The sequence below is a fragment of the Acinonyx jubatus genome, chromosome D2, assembly GCF_027475565.1.
Source record: "Acinonyx jubatus isolate Ajub_Pintada_27869175 chromosome D2, VMU_Ajub_asm_v1.0, whole genome shotgun sequence".
NCBI lineage: Eukaryota > Metazoa > Chordata > Mammalia > Carnivora > Felidae > Acinonyx > Acinonyx jubatus.
In genome coordinates, this window is record NC_069393.1 from 26,341,787 (window position 1) to 26,358,597 (window position 16,811).

At 34.9% G+C, this 16,811-nt stretch overlaps 1 protein-coding gene across 7 annotated transcripts in view; it reads right to left on the reverse strand.

Moving 5' to 3' along the window:
* The window catches only part of CTNNA3 (catenin alpha 3), a 1,731,503-nt gene that overhangs the window by 77,111 nt on the left and 1,637,581 nt on the right, over positions 1-16,811 (reverse strand). For all 7 annotated transcript variants that reach the window (XM_053207653.1, XM_027062103.2, XM_053207654.1 and 4 more), the window contains one exon: positions 9,333-9,438. In XM_053207653.1, coding sequence (XP_053063628.1) covers positions 9,333-9,438 — 106 coding nt within the window. The remainder of the gene's footprint in view (positions 1-9,332; positions 9,439-16,811) is intronic.

The window sequence follows — 16,811 nt, forward strand, 5'->3', positions numbered from 1 at the left end:
AGAGATGAAGACAGAATGCAAGTTGGTTAGGGGCAGAGAGAGAGGGAGACACAGAATCCAAAGCAGGCTCCAGGCTCCAAGCTATCAGTACAGAGCCTGACGTGGGGCTCGAACTCACGAGCTGGGAGGTCATGACCTGAGCTGAAGTCAGACACTCAACCAACTGAGCCACCCAGGTGCCCCCACATATTTTACAATTCTTAAATATGTGTACATATATATATATACATATGTACACATATATAGGCATATATATGTATATATATAATATCCATAATTATAGGCAATAGTAAGACCTTGACATTCAAGGTGTTTCTCAAATTTTGAACAAGAAAATAAGGGTAATCCCCCAAATCTCAAAAGGATTAAAACTGTGACTAATTAAAAAGAGGGAGAAGGAGAAAAAGAAGGAGAAGGAGAAAGGAAGAAAAGAAGGACACAGAGAAAGAGAAAGAAACAGGGGAAGAAAAGAAGTAGGAGGAAGAGGAAAAAAAAGGAAGGGATTTCTCCCAATTTATAGATAAGAAATCAGAAGTTTAGAAAGGATAATAATTTTCCCAGGATTGAAAAGTTTATGTAATGGCAGAATTTGAACCATATCTACATGCTTTCAAATCCATTTTAATTTAAATCACTAACAAGAGAATTTGACGTGCATTTTTTAATGTTGGCTTGTTTATTTATTTATTTACTTTGAGGGGGCACAGAGAAAGGGGGAGAGAGAGAATTCCAAGCAGGCTCCAAACTGTCAGCATAGAGCCTGACTATGGATCAGAGTCTGATCCTGCCTGAGCCACCCAGGTGCCCCTGATGTACATTTTTTAAAAGCACAGAATACTATGAGCATCCCAGTTTCAAGGAAATAGAGAATTCATGTGAACCCTATGTCTCCAGCACTGTTCTGAAGTAACAAGTACTTTGATTTTTTTCAAAGACCAAAATTAGTTATTTAGAATTACCTATAATGATGAAAGGCAAGGCATCTTGTTTTACCATGACAGGAAGTTGGTCGTACTTTCTATGTGTGGGACACTGTGCCATGTCCTTTGTGTGAATAATTCTACATTAGTATTTCACTTTACCATTTTATTTGGGGCTATATTGTTATTTTGCCCATTTTCACACTGAGTTTTTGATAGAATATATGATTTGTCCAAAGATTTGAATTTACCTTTATTTCATTCACTGTACAATGATGTCTTTTATATGACATTTATTCAAAATGCCATTTTCTTTGTCTTCACTGAGTAATGGTCCTATCTATTCTTTGTTCCTATTTATGGAATCAGCGATAATCCCTGGTACTTAGTGTATTTTATCTGTCATATACAATTCTAGGTACTTTACCTATATTAACTCTTTTACTAATCATCAACTCCAGGAGGTAGGTCCTAACATTATTTAGCAAAAGAGGAAACTCAAATACAGAGAAATTAACTGACTTGTCCAATTAATAAATGGTAGAGCTGATATTTGAACTTACATGATCTGGCTACACTTCCCTACCTTCACAGTCTAGGAACAATATCAGTCTTCCTGCCATTTTATGTAATAAACAATAAACTGCCACTCTGATTTGTGAATTGGTTTCTTAAATTGACTCTTTCTTTCTTTCTTTCTTCCTTTCTTTTTTTTCTTTTTTTGTAAATTGTAACTAGGATTAGTGTGGATTTGTTCCTTAAAGACTAGCACCTCTACATTTTTATGATAAAATCGAACTTGCAAACTAATAATTAGATTCTTGGCCAATAACCAGTGTTGCAATTACCCAAGTTTAAGCAAAACATGTAGTTTCTCTCAAGAGACTCTTTCAAGACTATACTACAATTGTGTAATTCCGTCAAGGAAGCAATGAGTCAATGAGTACAAAATATGAAATTCAACTTTTGAAGTTAAAAGTTGTTTGACCCAGATTCACCTTTTATTTCCAGAATTGATGAGAGTTTTTGGTTACACCTAAAGACCATAGTCTTACAGGGTGAAGTAGAAAAACATACTAATTGGTAAATTCAACGTTATATAATTTATTAAAGCCTTCTTTCCTGTTGACATTTGGAAAGCCTTTCTGAGTCGATTTTGGCTGCCTAGAAGCAGAATCAGGAAAATGAATCATTCCCACTTTAAGAATGCATTTCTATTTTTGGCCAAATCTCCTTTACCAAATCAACTAATATTTTCCCTACCTTTTAGTTTTTTACATGAGGGTGATAGAAAAATTTGGGTCCTAAATTTATAGGACATTCATGACCTTGCCTTTTTTTTTTTCAAATAAAATTTGCATAAAAATAATTCTTAAAAGAACATTGCTAGGGACTCTTAGGCAAATCAAGCGGTAGCATATCATAACTTGCATTCATTATTATTTCCTAGTTTATTATGACAGGATATGTTGACCAGGGCATCTGGTGAGCATTTTAATGCATAGATTTTTTTAAACGTTTTTTTGTTTGTTTTGTCTGTCTGTTTGTTCGTTTGTTAACCACTGGGACACTTACTACACGCAAGCAGGTGGCATGTCAGCCTCGGTGGTTTTCTTACGTTAAACCAGCCTTCACTCTTCTGGCAAGATGCTTAGTACCAGTACAGAATACAACATTTAGCGATGAGAGCAAAAGTAAAAAAAAAAAAAAAAAAATTTATTACCTTTTGGTTTGGAGTTTAAGAGTGAATTAGCAAAGTGAATACTTTTAAAGATCTTTATGCCATAAGCTTAGCAATTTTTTGCCCATACTCGAGTATAAACTTTATTTAAGACACATTTAAAATGACTTTTGCAATTACAGACAGCAGTTTAAATTCTGCTAGGCTGGCAAAGCTTGTTAATAAAAAGTGTTAGGTGTCATTGGGAAGTTCTAGAACAGAAATTTCAAGCAGTCAGTGATAGCAAAGGGCTCTGAGCCTAGGACCTTTGCCTTCCCTTGGGGTTCATTTCTCCACCTCTACTCTAGCCCAGAGGCTGTCTCATTTCACCTTCCTTAGGGTCACAGATCACCAGTGATCCCATATTTTTCTGCACTCTTAATGTCCCATTTTTTTATCCTTTAATCTATCAACATAATGTCCCTCAAAACAGAAACCCTCCCTCAACCCGCTAATCCCATCTGTCTCTTCTTGTTTGTGACCATGACTTCTAAAACTTTTTCAGTGCTGCCTCATTGACATTCTCAGCTTTTCTTCTTGGGCATCTTTTGAGTCTTACCTTCTTCTTGGACAATAGTACATGCTGTTCCAGCTTCAACTATCACAAAATCACAAGTTACTACATCCTTATCATCCAGCCCTGTCTTCAGAAGATACATTTGGATTTGCCCAGTCCATCTCATTGTCTCATAATTTCATACTCAACATGTAAAATCCTCACCTATCTCATATCCATCTTGCCTACTATTTTTCCCCTCTATTAACCATCTCAATGAAGAGTGCTTTCTCTCTCTCTCTCATCAGTTAAATTTGGTCAGTCACTGATTTGGTTGGGATGATTCTACCCCTTGAATCTCAGCACACGTTGAACATTTTTCTTCTTTGCTATGCCTACACCACTGCTTTTTAGCAAACTGAGGTTTCTATTACTCAGCCATAGAAAAGAATGAGATCTTGCCATTTGCAACAACACGGATAGACCTAAAGGGTAGTATGCTAAGTGGAATAAGTCAGACAAAGAAAGACAAATATCATATGATTTCACTTATGTGTGAAATCTAAAAAGAACAGCCAACAATCAAACAAAAAAAAGCAAAAGCAGTACCATAAATATAGAGAACAAGCTGATAATTGCCAGCAGAACGGGGGTCGAGGGATGAACAAAAGGGGTGAAGGGGAGTGGGAGATACCAGCTTCCAGTTATGAAATAGAAGGGAAACAGAGTTACAAGTATAATATATAGTGAATGGTATTATAATAGCATGGTATGGCGACAGATGGTAGCTACACTTGTAGTGAGCACAGTGTAACATATAGTGTTGTCAAATCACTATGTTGTACATCTGAAATTAATGTAACCTGGTGTGTCAACTACACTTCAATAAAGAAGATGCAAACATAATATACTTGAGTACCTATCCCTATTAAATTCCTGAGAAACTGTTATGCATTTATTTTTGTAAAGTTCATTAATCTGGAAAACAAATCTAGTATCAACATCTCTGCTCAAAATGAATTTCAGGTAGATGATAGCATCAAAATACAAATATTATCACAAATGCATCTAGAAATTATATTCTTTTTTTGTATGTCAATTTTTTAAATTTTTTTAAACTTTATTTTTATTTTTTTACTTTATTTTTTTAATTTTTTTAATATATGAAATTTCTTGTCAAATTGGTTTCCATACAACACCCAGTGCTCATCCCAAAAGATGCCCTTTTCAATGCCCATCACCTACCCTCCCCTTACTTCATTTGCAAATTTTGCCATGTCTTTCTTTGGCTCACTATTTTATTTTTTTTTAATATGAAATTTATTGTCAAATTGGTTTCTGTACAACACCCAGTGCTCATCCCAACAGGTGCCCTCCTCAGTACCCATCACCCACCCTTCCCTCCCTCCCACCCCCATCAACCCTCAGTTTGTTCTCAGTTTTTAAGAGTCTCTTATGCTTTGGCTCTCTCCCACTCTAACTTCTTTTTTTTTTCTTATCCTCCCCCATGGGTTTCTGTTAAGTTTCTCAGCATCCACATAAGAGTGAAAACATATGGTATCTGTCTTTCTCTGTATGACTTATTTCACTTAGCATCACACTCTCCAGTTCCATCCATGTTGCTACAAACGGCCATATTTCATTCTTTCTCATTGCCACGTAGTACTCCATTGTGTATATAAACCACAATTTCTTTATCCATTCATCAGTTGATGGACATGTAGGCTCTTTCCATCATTTGGCTATTGTTGAGAGCGCTGCTATAAACACTGGGGTACAAGTGCCCCTATGCATCGGTACTCCTGTATCCCTTGGGTAAATTCCTAGCAGTGCTGCTGCTGGGTCATAGGGTAGGTCTATTTTTAATTTCTTGAGGAAACTCCACAAGTTTTCCAGAGTGGCTGCACCAGTTGCATTCCCACCAACAGTGCAAGAGGGTTCCCGTTTCTCCACATCCTCACCAGCATCTGTAGTCTCCTGATTTGTTCGTTTTGGCCCCTCTGACTGGTGTGAGGTGATATCTGAGTGTGGTTTTGATTTGTATAGAAATTATATTCTTAAGCGACATGTCAGAATGTTATGGTGAATGCTTCAGAAGTTTCTTTTTAGTATACTTTTATTAGAATACATTTTTGACTCTCATAACATCAGCAGAGAAATAATTCCAATGAGTCTTGCCACCAACAATATTTTGTCAAAATATCAATATAAATTATACTTGTCAACTGTTTGCTCATAGTTAAACACATTGGGTATGATTTGGCTGTAATTCTTTACCTTGTTTTTTAAATGTCATCTTGTCTTGAATTAGCATTGGCTTTCATTATACTTAACTCTAAAATTTCATTTTAACTGTGTTCAGTTATATTTAGGTGGGAGTACCCATCAGATACTATGGATATCTTCACTTTGGCAAAACTACAGTGAAGGAGGATTAGGCTTCAGACACAGCACTCGGTGGTAAGAAAGTCTAATTTTTCCTCTTCTTATGCAAAACACTTTAGTAGATATTTATTTTATTTTGATTCCTGTTCCTCTCTTTTTATTTGGAATATACAGTTTCTGTAACTAATTGAGATCTGTGCATTTTTCCTACCTTGTGAGGTGTTACCCAATCCATCTAATTTAGAATATCTGTTTAACATGATGAATTACAGTGTAGAGTTGAGGAATCTAAAGAGATGTGTACTAAGAGTCTGGAATTTTCGATTTGTAAGAAGGGTTCTTCTCTTTCATTTGTTATTCTCTTTATTCAGGAGGAACATGTTTAAGAATTGTAGGGGGAGTGGTGCCTGAGTGGCTCAGTCAGTTGAGCATCCGACTTCGGCTTAGGTCATGATCTCTTGGTTTGTGCGTTCGAGCCCCGTGTCGGGGTCTGTGCTGACAGCTCAGAGCCTGGAGCCTGCTTCAGATCCTGTGGCTGCCTCTCTCTCTGTCCCTCCCCCATTCATTCTCTTTCTCTCTCTCTCTCTCTCTTTCTCTCTCTCTCTCTCTCTCAAAATAAACATTAAAAAAAAAGAATTGTGATAGATAACAACATCCCATCCTTTAGGAATATATTGCCTAATGGAGATAGAATTTGTACCAAAGTTTTACAGAAGTTAAGCAACACAGTCTTGAATGGCTTATATAACCTACCACACCAGGTAGATACTTCTGAAGCCCAAGAGATGTTGGCTGATTGGGACAAGTGAGCCTACATCGGAATTTTGGATGTTAAAACAGCAAATTAGGGTACAGCTAGAGTAGTAAATTGTATTTGGCTACACACAACAAATACGTTCAAGGAAGCAAGACAAAGAAGAAAGGCGGGGAAAAAAAAAAGGAAAAAGAAAGTCCAAATAGATAGAATTAGAAACCCTAATTAATGTGATTTCATTTCTTTCTCTCTGCACATGAACTTTGACTCTGAAACCTTAGAGAATGAAACTAAATTGGTTTAACACTATATATATATAGACTTATGATATATGTCCATATTGGGTGGAATTGAAAATTGATTGATGTTTGATCTTATGACACTCTAGTAGAGTAAATAGACTAGAAAGAATCATAAAAAATGTTAAAAAAAATTGGAACTAATTAGGTTGTTCAAAAAAGAAAACAACCAATGTCCCAGCAGATATTTTTCATAATACACAGACACTGAAAATTGCTTTGCTTATATTATTCATATGCATTCCACAATAAATTTCAGATATTATTTTCTGTCTAAATTTTTTTTGTTAATCTATCAAACAACGTCAGAAGCACAGTCATAGACAATCTCCCCAGAAGATCTCGATAATAAGAATCAGGCTCATAATTCTCAATTTTGATTCTTCAGAATCCTATTTGTTCAGAACAAAAGTAATTAATTTGAAACTACTCTCCTATATGAAGTGGAAAAAGCCAAAGAGGGTCATCTGTAATTCTTCATTATTCAATGACTATTTCTTTAATCTTCTTTTAAAATGTAAGAGCTGTGGGAAGTGAGACAATACTTTTACTTTCTTCCATTTAATTTGAATAAAGCTAAAAACAATGGTATAATGTAATAAAGCTACATTATAAAAGTACCTACAGCTAGGTGATTCTGATGCAATTAAAGAAGAAGATCAATATAAGAAAACGAAACTTCCTAGTGACACAATTATTTGAACTTTGAAAACTGCATTCCAAAAAAAAAAAACAGAGGCACACTGGCAGGAAGCACTAAATATTTAAAAAGTTATCAGTACACACAAATCTCTCTAATGCATTATGTTTCACCTGTTCTACTACTATTTGGTCTCTCTCATAAAATGAATGCAATAAAATTCTAAAATACAGAAAACCATGGGTGGGTTTGGGCTTCAATAATTTATTCATACTGTATTTTGAATTATATTAGGAAAAGTTTGTTTTTAACTGTAAATACTAAATACTAAATACTAACAAGATTCATAAGATGTTTAGAAAGCTTAAAGTAGCAAGATATTTAAAACATATGTATATTCAATAAATATTTAAAATATTTGCCTCAGTATTCTTTATTTGTTTCCCTTCCCTTATATCCAGAAATATCTAATAATATAGTTTAAAGCTAATTGTTTTTCAAAAGGCAAAGAAAAAAAAAGACTGATTAAGAAGCAGCCCAATAAAGTTTCCCTCAAAGTAATAGGCAAGAAATAATGTAGAATAGTTGCAAAGTCAAAAGGAAAAGTGCTTTTTTCCCACAAGGAAATAAATATATATTATGAAGGTAAGTAATATAAAACCTACAAAGTAATACTATATATCAGTTTGAAATATTAATTGGATTTCTCAACGTATTAACTAAAGAAATCGACAGATTTTTCTATTAAAGTTTGGCAAAAGGTAATTAATAATATAGCTCCTGCTTAGAAATTTGTTTTAAGGTTTATTTATTTACTTTTGAGAGACACAGAGACAGCATGAACTGGAGAGAGGTAGAGAGAGAAGGGAGAGGGAGAGAATCCCAAGCAGGGTCCATGCTGTCAGCACAGAGTCCAATGCAGGGCTTGAACTCATGAAACCCTGAGATGATGACCTGAGCCAAAACCAATAGTCAGATGTTTAGCCTACTGAGCCACCCAGGCACCCCTGCTGCTTAGAAACTTGTAATAGAGACATGAAAAATCTCAAAAAAGGAACTGTGTAATGTATAGAATTGTTGAAAAATTATATTGTACACCTGAAACTAATATAATACTATATGTTCATTATATTTCAAACAAAAACAAAAAATAAAATAAAATTATAAAATAATTTAAAAATTAAAACACAAAACAAAACAGAGAACAATCTGGTGGTTGCTGGAGAGAAGACAATTAGGAGAATGGGTGAAGTAGGTGAAGGGGGCTAAGAGGTACAAATTTCCACGTATAAAATAAATAAGTCACAGGGATGAAAAGGATAGCATAAGGAATATAGTCAATAATATTGTAATAACCTTGTACAGTGACAGATGTCAGTAATAGTTATCATGTGAGCATTTTGTGATATATATAATTGTCAAATCACTATGTTGTACACTTGAAACAAATATAATACTGTATATCAACTATCTTCAATTAAAAATATTTAAAACATAAAACAAACAAAAAAAGAAAGGAAGGAAACTAAGTGTTTAAAAACTTTAGCATTTGTCTCCATAAGGCATATATGCTTTCCACATTTTATGTATTCACTTTAATGTTCTACTAATTACTACTTGTCTTTTACACAGAATGACAGAATATATTGTTAACGCTGAAACATAACATAATAGAATTTAGGAAGGTATTGATTTTTGAAGATAAAAATTACAAATATAAGGTATTAAGAAAAAAATACTAACATTGAGTATTACAGTCTATTAGAATAATTTGAATTTATTTATATTTGAAACTCAAATATATATTACATATATATTTTTGAAACTCAAAAGCTGGTGTTTTAAGTAATTTGAATATATTTGAAGCTCAAAAATCTAAGAAATAATAAAGCACTATGAATAATAAAACAACAACAATAATAATAATGCCCTAAGAAATAATTAACTTTTCCTTAGAATGAATTGCCCACTACTTGCGTATTAATTATGAAATAAGATTTTGAAACAATAATTTAGGGAAAAGCAATCTGATGAAGTTAAAAACCCAACTTCGTTTTAATCAGTGTTTCATGGTCGAGAGCAATTGGCATGGACTTTCCTCATTTGGAAAGGACTCACCTGGTTGGCAATCTGCCGAGCAAGGACATCCATCCTTGATCCCGATTCTGATATCATTTTAGCGGCATAAATCACATCAGTTGTATGTTTTAGTGGTCCTTTGCCCCTTAAAGCAAAACAATACATGTTAGTTTCAGTGGCTCATGCTAAGATACAAATACAAATGCGCACACACACACACACACACACACACACACACACGAGATTGGCACCCCAGAATACTGGCCATTTGCTTTACAAACTTCAGTTTTGGAAAGGCACAAATTAGACAACAGAATTAAATGAAAAATGAAAAACAAAAGAAGTCCCATTATGTTGAGATTCAGGAAATACTGCCAAGAAGCTGGACTCCATTTGATCTTCATTCCCAAGTGTTTTTTAGAGTAAACCTCAGTCTTGAGATTGAGACTTGCTTATGCACTATTGTGCTTTCGTCAGCAAGTCTACGTTTTAATTTTCCTCTTTATAATCTTTTTTTAATAGTCTTTCAGTTAATTGCATTGCATTTTTACCACATTATGTCTTCTCCACAATTAATTAATTGTAATATAATAGTAACTGAGTATGAATCTGGAGTCCCACTATCTTGGACTATTTCCAAAAGAGACCACTTCTCACTGTTTGTATAAGTCAAGTAAGATAAACAGCCACTCTGTGCCCCTGGTTCCTTGGTGGTAATAGGAAATGCATACAACGTGGAGCCTTTCTAAGGATTACATGAGCTAATGTCTAAAAAGTGATCAGAACATGGCTTTAAGGAAAATAAGCATTCAACAATGCAAATTGTGGTTGTTACTTTAATTTCGGTTCCTAACGCTATGGAATAAAAGTTGGGTTCATTTATGGTTTTACAAGGTAGGAGAAGAAAGAAGTGTACTTCCTATACTTTTTGAGTGGGATAACATAAGGAGATATTTTTCTATCTTCTCTTTCCTCAAAAAACAGTGACTACATACATGAATGTAACTGTTCCATACACCCCAAACTGCCTCTAAAATTCACGATAAGCAAGTTTTCCTGAAAGCATGGAACTGTATGCTTAACACAATGAAAACCTGGCCTCAGCATATGGCTATGGCCGTACTTCTCCTCTTTGAATATGCTGACCTAGGTTGTTTTGTAATTTTTTTTAAATTGACATTAATTATTACAAAATTGGAGTTGCTCTTATCAAATTTACTTAATGCATTAGCCAGAACTAGATGTCATGTACATGGTTATCTTCAAGAAAGGCAATGTGTTTCATTATTTCTGTGCATCTCTAGAGAAAGTTAAATAAAGCTGTCTAAGCTTGCAAGGCAAGGTATCAATTTTCAAGGTCTTAAAATGGACAAAAGTTGCTTCTAAGGAGAGCAGCTAACACTCTTGCAGCTTAAACAATGGTCAAAGAGTTACATCTAAGGAATGCATCTAATGTACTCTTCCCCGTCAAAGTAATATATTTCCCCATATAAAAACCTGGGACTGATGAAAGGCAAATTGCCTTTAGCTTTAAATTCATGTGTTATTATGAGACCACTATCTTAAACACATGTAGAATTTAAAAGTAATACATTATGACAGACCACAATTATTCTCTTCTTCATGTTCCTAATTAAATGTATTGCCTGGCAAACTTCCTACTGAGGGCCCAACAAAATACGCATTTTACAAATGATTCCACGTCATGCCAAGCTTCCAGAGGAAGCTGCAATTACCGAAACTATGATAAATTTTTTAACATTCCAGCCTGAAATGTGCTACGTAATGAAGGCTTTTTAAATTGGGAAATACATTCAAAGGTTGTTTGCTGCCTTCATTTTCATAATGGGTTCTCAGGATCTCCTGTCAGCAAATTGTGTCTTAAATCATTGAGTTTGGATCCTACAGAGAAGGATACCCAGAGGAGGATGGGATAAACTTTAGAAATATTTTAAAGATACTGGAGGCCAGAAATCTTTGATAAATATTGGTTGCAATAATAATTTTTTTCCCAAAAGTAGAGCAGATCAAGCCCCAGAGAAGGGAGTCTGCCAACTAATTGTTAAACTATATGTTTAGAAGGTATAATGGGAAATGTTGCAATAATCCAGCAATGTTGATGCCATGGAAAAATATTTTAGACAAGTGAAAGGGATACCTTTGAAACTTGATTTATTGGTACAACATAAACCTCTCAGCCATTTTTGACGTTGCCCCAACCTTGACTCCCATTCCTTCCCCATCCTCACCCTGTTTCTGTCATCCACCTCTCCCTTCTTTCTCTTTGGATTAGCACAAGAAATAAGATGATACAGCTGATGGGTAATAGTTCAATTAAGTAGGGATCTGGTTTAAGAAGAGAAAATATCAGTTTTATAGACTTATTTTGTCTTTTCAGGGACAGAAAATATCTATGAAATGATTTGGTATTTTCTGCTACTGATTAAAAAGAAAACAAAAATACTTCATTATATAGTTTACACTTTGTAGCCCCTACATTTTTGATAACATAATATTACTCCTCTTTTCAAGGTCAAAACGATCCCTTTAATCCTGTTCACCTTTGATATTCATAAAGAATAAATCTCGGGGTGCCTGGGTGGCTCAGTCAGTTGAGTGTCCGACTTCAGCTCAGGTCATGATCTAACAGTTCGTGAGTTCGAGCCCTGCGTTGGGCTCTGTGCTGACAGTTCAGAGCCTGGAGCCTACTTCAGATTCTGTGTCTCCCTCTCTCTGCCCCTTCCCCATTCATACGCTCTCAAAAATGAATAAACATTAACAAAAATAATTAAAAAAAAGAGTAAGTCTCGAGATGTTGTGGTTCATTTAATAGGTGAAAACAATGATAGTATATACTTTGTCCCATAATAGTAGCTAATACATTTAACATTATCTATGTGCTAGGTGTTATTCCATAAACAAAATGATCTGATCATTATGAGTTTAGAATTATTATTATCCTTATCTTGCAGATGAGGAAACTGAAGGAGAGAGATGTTAAATATATATTTTATTAAGTTACACAGATAGTAAGTATTGGAGGTGGGATTTGACCTCAGGCAAACTGGCCACAGAATCTGCTTTTAAAGACTATCCTCTACTTCTTTCAATAAAACACACTAGGATAAAATTAAAATATTAATTTTAATATGCTAACTAGACTTATTGTGGTGATAATTTCACCGTACAAATATTGAATCATTTTTAACACCTGAAACTAATACAATGTTATATGTCAATTATACCTCAATTAAAAAGTAATAAAATAAATATAGGGAAAAATATTAAAAAGATCTCCTTAGCCATTGATGGCAGTTAGCATGAATGCAATAGAAAGCAAAGCCACGGATTAGATTTAGGTGCTGGGTGGTTGAGAGGGCCACCAAGAGTGACTGGCTTATGCACAATGGCTTCAAGGAAGACAACCTGAATCTGTCTTCTAGTCCCAACAAAATAAAGATGTCTAACATTACATGGACTTCTAAAGTCATGACAATGGTTTCAATGGTTTAGTAGACTAAAGTCCTGGGATTTCTTTCTTGAGATACTACTACTTTTTTTCTATTAGATCAGTGTCCGTCCTCCCTCTCCCCCTTTCCTTGGATTCTTTTATTTTTAATTTTTTTAAGTTTATTTATTTTTGAGAGAGACAGAGGCATTGTGAACAGGGTGGGGACAGAGAGAGAGGGAGAGAATCCCAAGCAGGCTCTATGCTTCAGTGCAGAACTGGATGCGGGGCTCGAACTCATGAACCATGAGATCATGACCTGAGCTGAAACCTAGAGCTGGAAGCTTCACCCAGTGGGCCACCCGGGTGCCCCCAACCCCCTTTCCTTGAATTCTTAACACCAAATTCAAATTCAGCCATTACATAAGCCATGCTAGAGGGAGATCACACTTTGATGTCTATTTATAATACAAGAAATAGAACTTTTATCTGACAATCTTAGCTTTAGACATAGTTATTTCATTTAATTCTAACACTCAAACTTGGCGCTGCAATAGAGTGAAATGAATAGACTTGGTAAATACATTTTGTCTGCTTCCCAGTACTGCTACTTATTAGCTATATAGCCTTGGGTAAGTAACAGTTGGTCTGAGCTTATTTTCTCTTCCTTAAAAGGATTGTGATACTTGCCACATGATAAGGACTAATTAAATCACATATTTTCCACAATATTTGGCACATATTAGATGCTCAGCAAATGTTAACTTTTTCTTTTCCTCATCCCTTTGTGAATAATGGTATGTTTAAAAAATTTTCTTTTGCCTTTTTTATTTAAAAATGACAGTACTTGCCAAACAATATGAACAGACTTGATTCAATTGAGTTCTTTCTTATACCTGATGACAACATGGCTTTGTATAACCTTGGTCATAATATCCTCTCATAAGAATATAAAATATACACACACATAAACTCTGTGTTCATAGTCATTATTGTTGTTCAAGGTTGTTCTTTAACTCCTTATAAAGTGACATCTTTTTGGTAGTAAAAACTTCCCAAGATAAGTGATTTGGCTCTACAAGAGTACCATCAAAATTCTTTTACTTGTAATTCTGAAATTAGATACAAAAGAAAAAAAAAGTAATTATCATGAAAGCAACCAAAAATGATGAGATAAAGAGAGGTACCAGACTCAAGCAAGGACACACTGTTCTCCTACTATTCAATCATGAAATTTTAATTAGGCACCTCTCTCCCTCTGCATGTTACTTTTTCTTATAAAGTGTTATTCTCAAGTTTTGAGGACTCTAGAAAAGTCCTTAGAAAATCAGCAAGTGAATAATTCACTAACAATCATCCTGAGTAATTAATACACTAAGGAACCTTTGGGATTCAATTTGGAAAAATGTGTTGCCCCATGAAAGAAGGGAAATATTGTCCGAGAATTGTATACATTTTTTTTTTTCACTTCTGCTCCTCTCGTTCCATATTATTCAGAGTAGTCTACTGTAACATCAAAATATCTTAGTGGCTTAACACAATAAAATTCATTCTTATCTCACATCACAGTCGGGGTGGATTGTGGGCTCGTGGATGATACACCACATAGCCATTTAAGAACCAGGTCTTCTACCTACAAGTTACCCTGTTCCCTAAAGTTTCACAGCTCTGTGCTGGATCTGCTGCATCCACATATCTGACTTGAGAAAGGAAAGGAATCTCACAGTAGATTTTAGGGATCAAGGTAAGAAATGTCACTCCAGCTTGTATTCCAGAATCCATTTTTTAGCATTTCCTCTGTACATACTCCCAGGGATGCTAAAATCCTATATTTTGTTTTTAGCCACAGAAGTCTGTGTTTTCTGTGAAGGGTACTTTGGATGTCACCAGGTCATTGAGAAAAATTGGGAAGGTACCAAGGCTCTTCACCAATACAGCTGAGATTATGAGACATATACTCTGCCTGGGCAGAACACCAATTCTATTTTTTGTTTTGAAATGATCACAATGTAGATAGCCTATTATTAAAAATAAAAACTACATGAGTTTTAGTTTGTGCATGGTAATCATAGTCTTTCATGTTCAATCTTGTATTTGTTTATGAAACAAGCATAGGGCTTATTTTAGAGATCCTTTTGGGGACCGACCTGGAGAAAACACTGAGTTATTATTGTTATAATTATTGCCGACTCTACTGCTGATATTGTTGTATGTGTCTGTGTGGGGGGGGTTGTGCATGTAGGGAGTAGGAACCTAAAAAACTGGTTTTATAAAAAAAATGAGGCTTAAAACTTTTCTCTATTGTTCAGCCCTCAAATTCCCTAATTTACCCTCTACTTGTTAGCATTGTATCAAATCTTAGACAGACTATAATATTTAGAGAAGGATTTCATGAAGTGATTTCATGAAAACACTAAATGCCTAGGTGGAAGCAGAAGTAGAATTAGAATGAAGCATTTCCTTAGTAAAGTTGGTTTTTAAGTTATAGGCAAAAAAGAGGTCTGCTAACCAGATGTTTTTATTTTTTTCTTTAATAAAACAGAAAACATTATCTAATTCTTCCTAAGTGTGAAGATTTTACTATTTTTGTATAATTTTATACTGAAAGCATACATGATAAAAAACATTTTGTATGCTTACCCTGTTCCCGGAACTGTTAAATTGCTTAATTTTCTCACTTGATTCTCACACCCAGCATTGTGCATCACTCCACAAATTTAAGAGTAGCCATATCATGGATACTTGTGCATACCACAAGTTATGCTACCTTACGTGTTCATTCTGTTCCTAGAATCTGTTATCTTCACTCTAAATAAGAAGACAGAAGCATAGGTGTGCCTGGGTGACTCATTTGGCTGAGCATCCAATTCTTGATTTCATCTCAGGTCATGGTCATGAGATCCAGCCCCTCCATCAGGCTCCGTGCTAGGCATGAAGCCTCCTAGGGTCTCTCTCTTTCTCCTCTGCCCCTCCCCTGTGCACATGCACCTGTGTGTGGGTGTGCCTGTGCGCTCTCTCTCTCAAAAAATAAAAAACAAAAACAAAAACAAAAAACAAAAACAAAAAAATAAAAGAAGAAGCCTAAAAGGTCAAAGTTTCCTAACTTTTCTTCAAGGTAAATGAATATTGGTTGGTCTAAATTTAAAAGCAAGGAGTTAAAGGCATTAATACCTTCAGAGCCAATTAAAAGGAAATAATATAGGTGGAAGCATGATCTTAGGTTTTCTGTTAGTATTCATTTTGAAGCACTGAAATTCAGTGGATAGCTCTGACTCAGTGGAAGGCTTCAATCGTTTGTAAGGAAATACAAAAGAACGAGAAAGAGATTCCTAGGCATTTTTCTGAGTGGAGTTTTATGAAGGCATCATATTCTATCTTACTAGTTTCAAAAGTTATGAAATAAATAACCTCTTTTTGATTACATTTCTTTTATCAGCATCATGACATTTGTCTTTTCCTTGTTTTATTAAAATTTTTTTTTTCATTCTCCTTGGGTCTGAAAGCAGATGCATGTAAGGGGAACAAAAGGAAAGTCACAATTGTGTTTTTGTCTCTCAGCTGGACTTTTGACTTTCGATTCAGAGAGAGATACAGCCTAGTGGTGGGATTGACCATCAGAAGAGTTCTAGAACTAAAAATGAAGCCATTAATGTTCACTTGAGAATTCTACCACTGGTGAAAATTGTTGTCTATTGGTAGAAGTTTTTTCTACTGACCTCAGCCCCAGTTTTGACTAATTAAATAGGTTGTTTTAATATCACTTGTAAATATCATAGACATCTTAGACATACTGCCACACTTATCTATTCTTCCCAACGCAAGGACATTCTTGTACTGACCTAAAGGAAAACTAGAGTTGGTAGTTGCATGGATGCTGATTCTTACTGCTCCCTCTATATCTACAACTGCAATCACATCTTGTATTAGTTGGTCTGCTAATCCTTCCTCACACAGAATTCTTGTATTAGTTTCCTATTGCAGCTGTAACAAATTATCCCAAACTTGGCAACTTAGGACATCACAAATTTATTATCTTGCAGTTCTGGAGGTCAGAAGTCCAAAATAAGTTT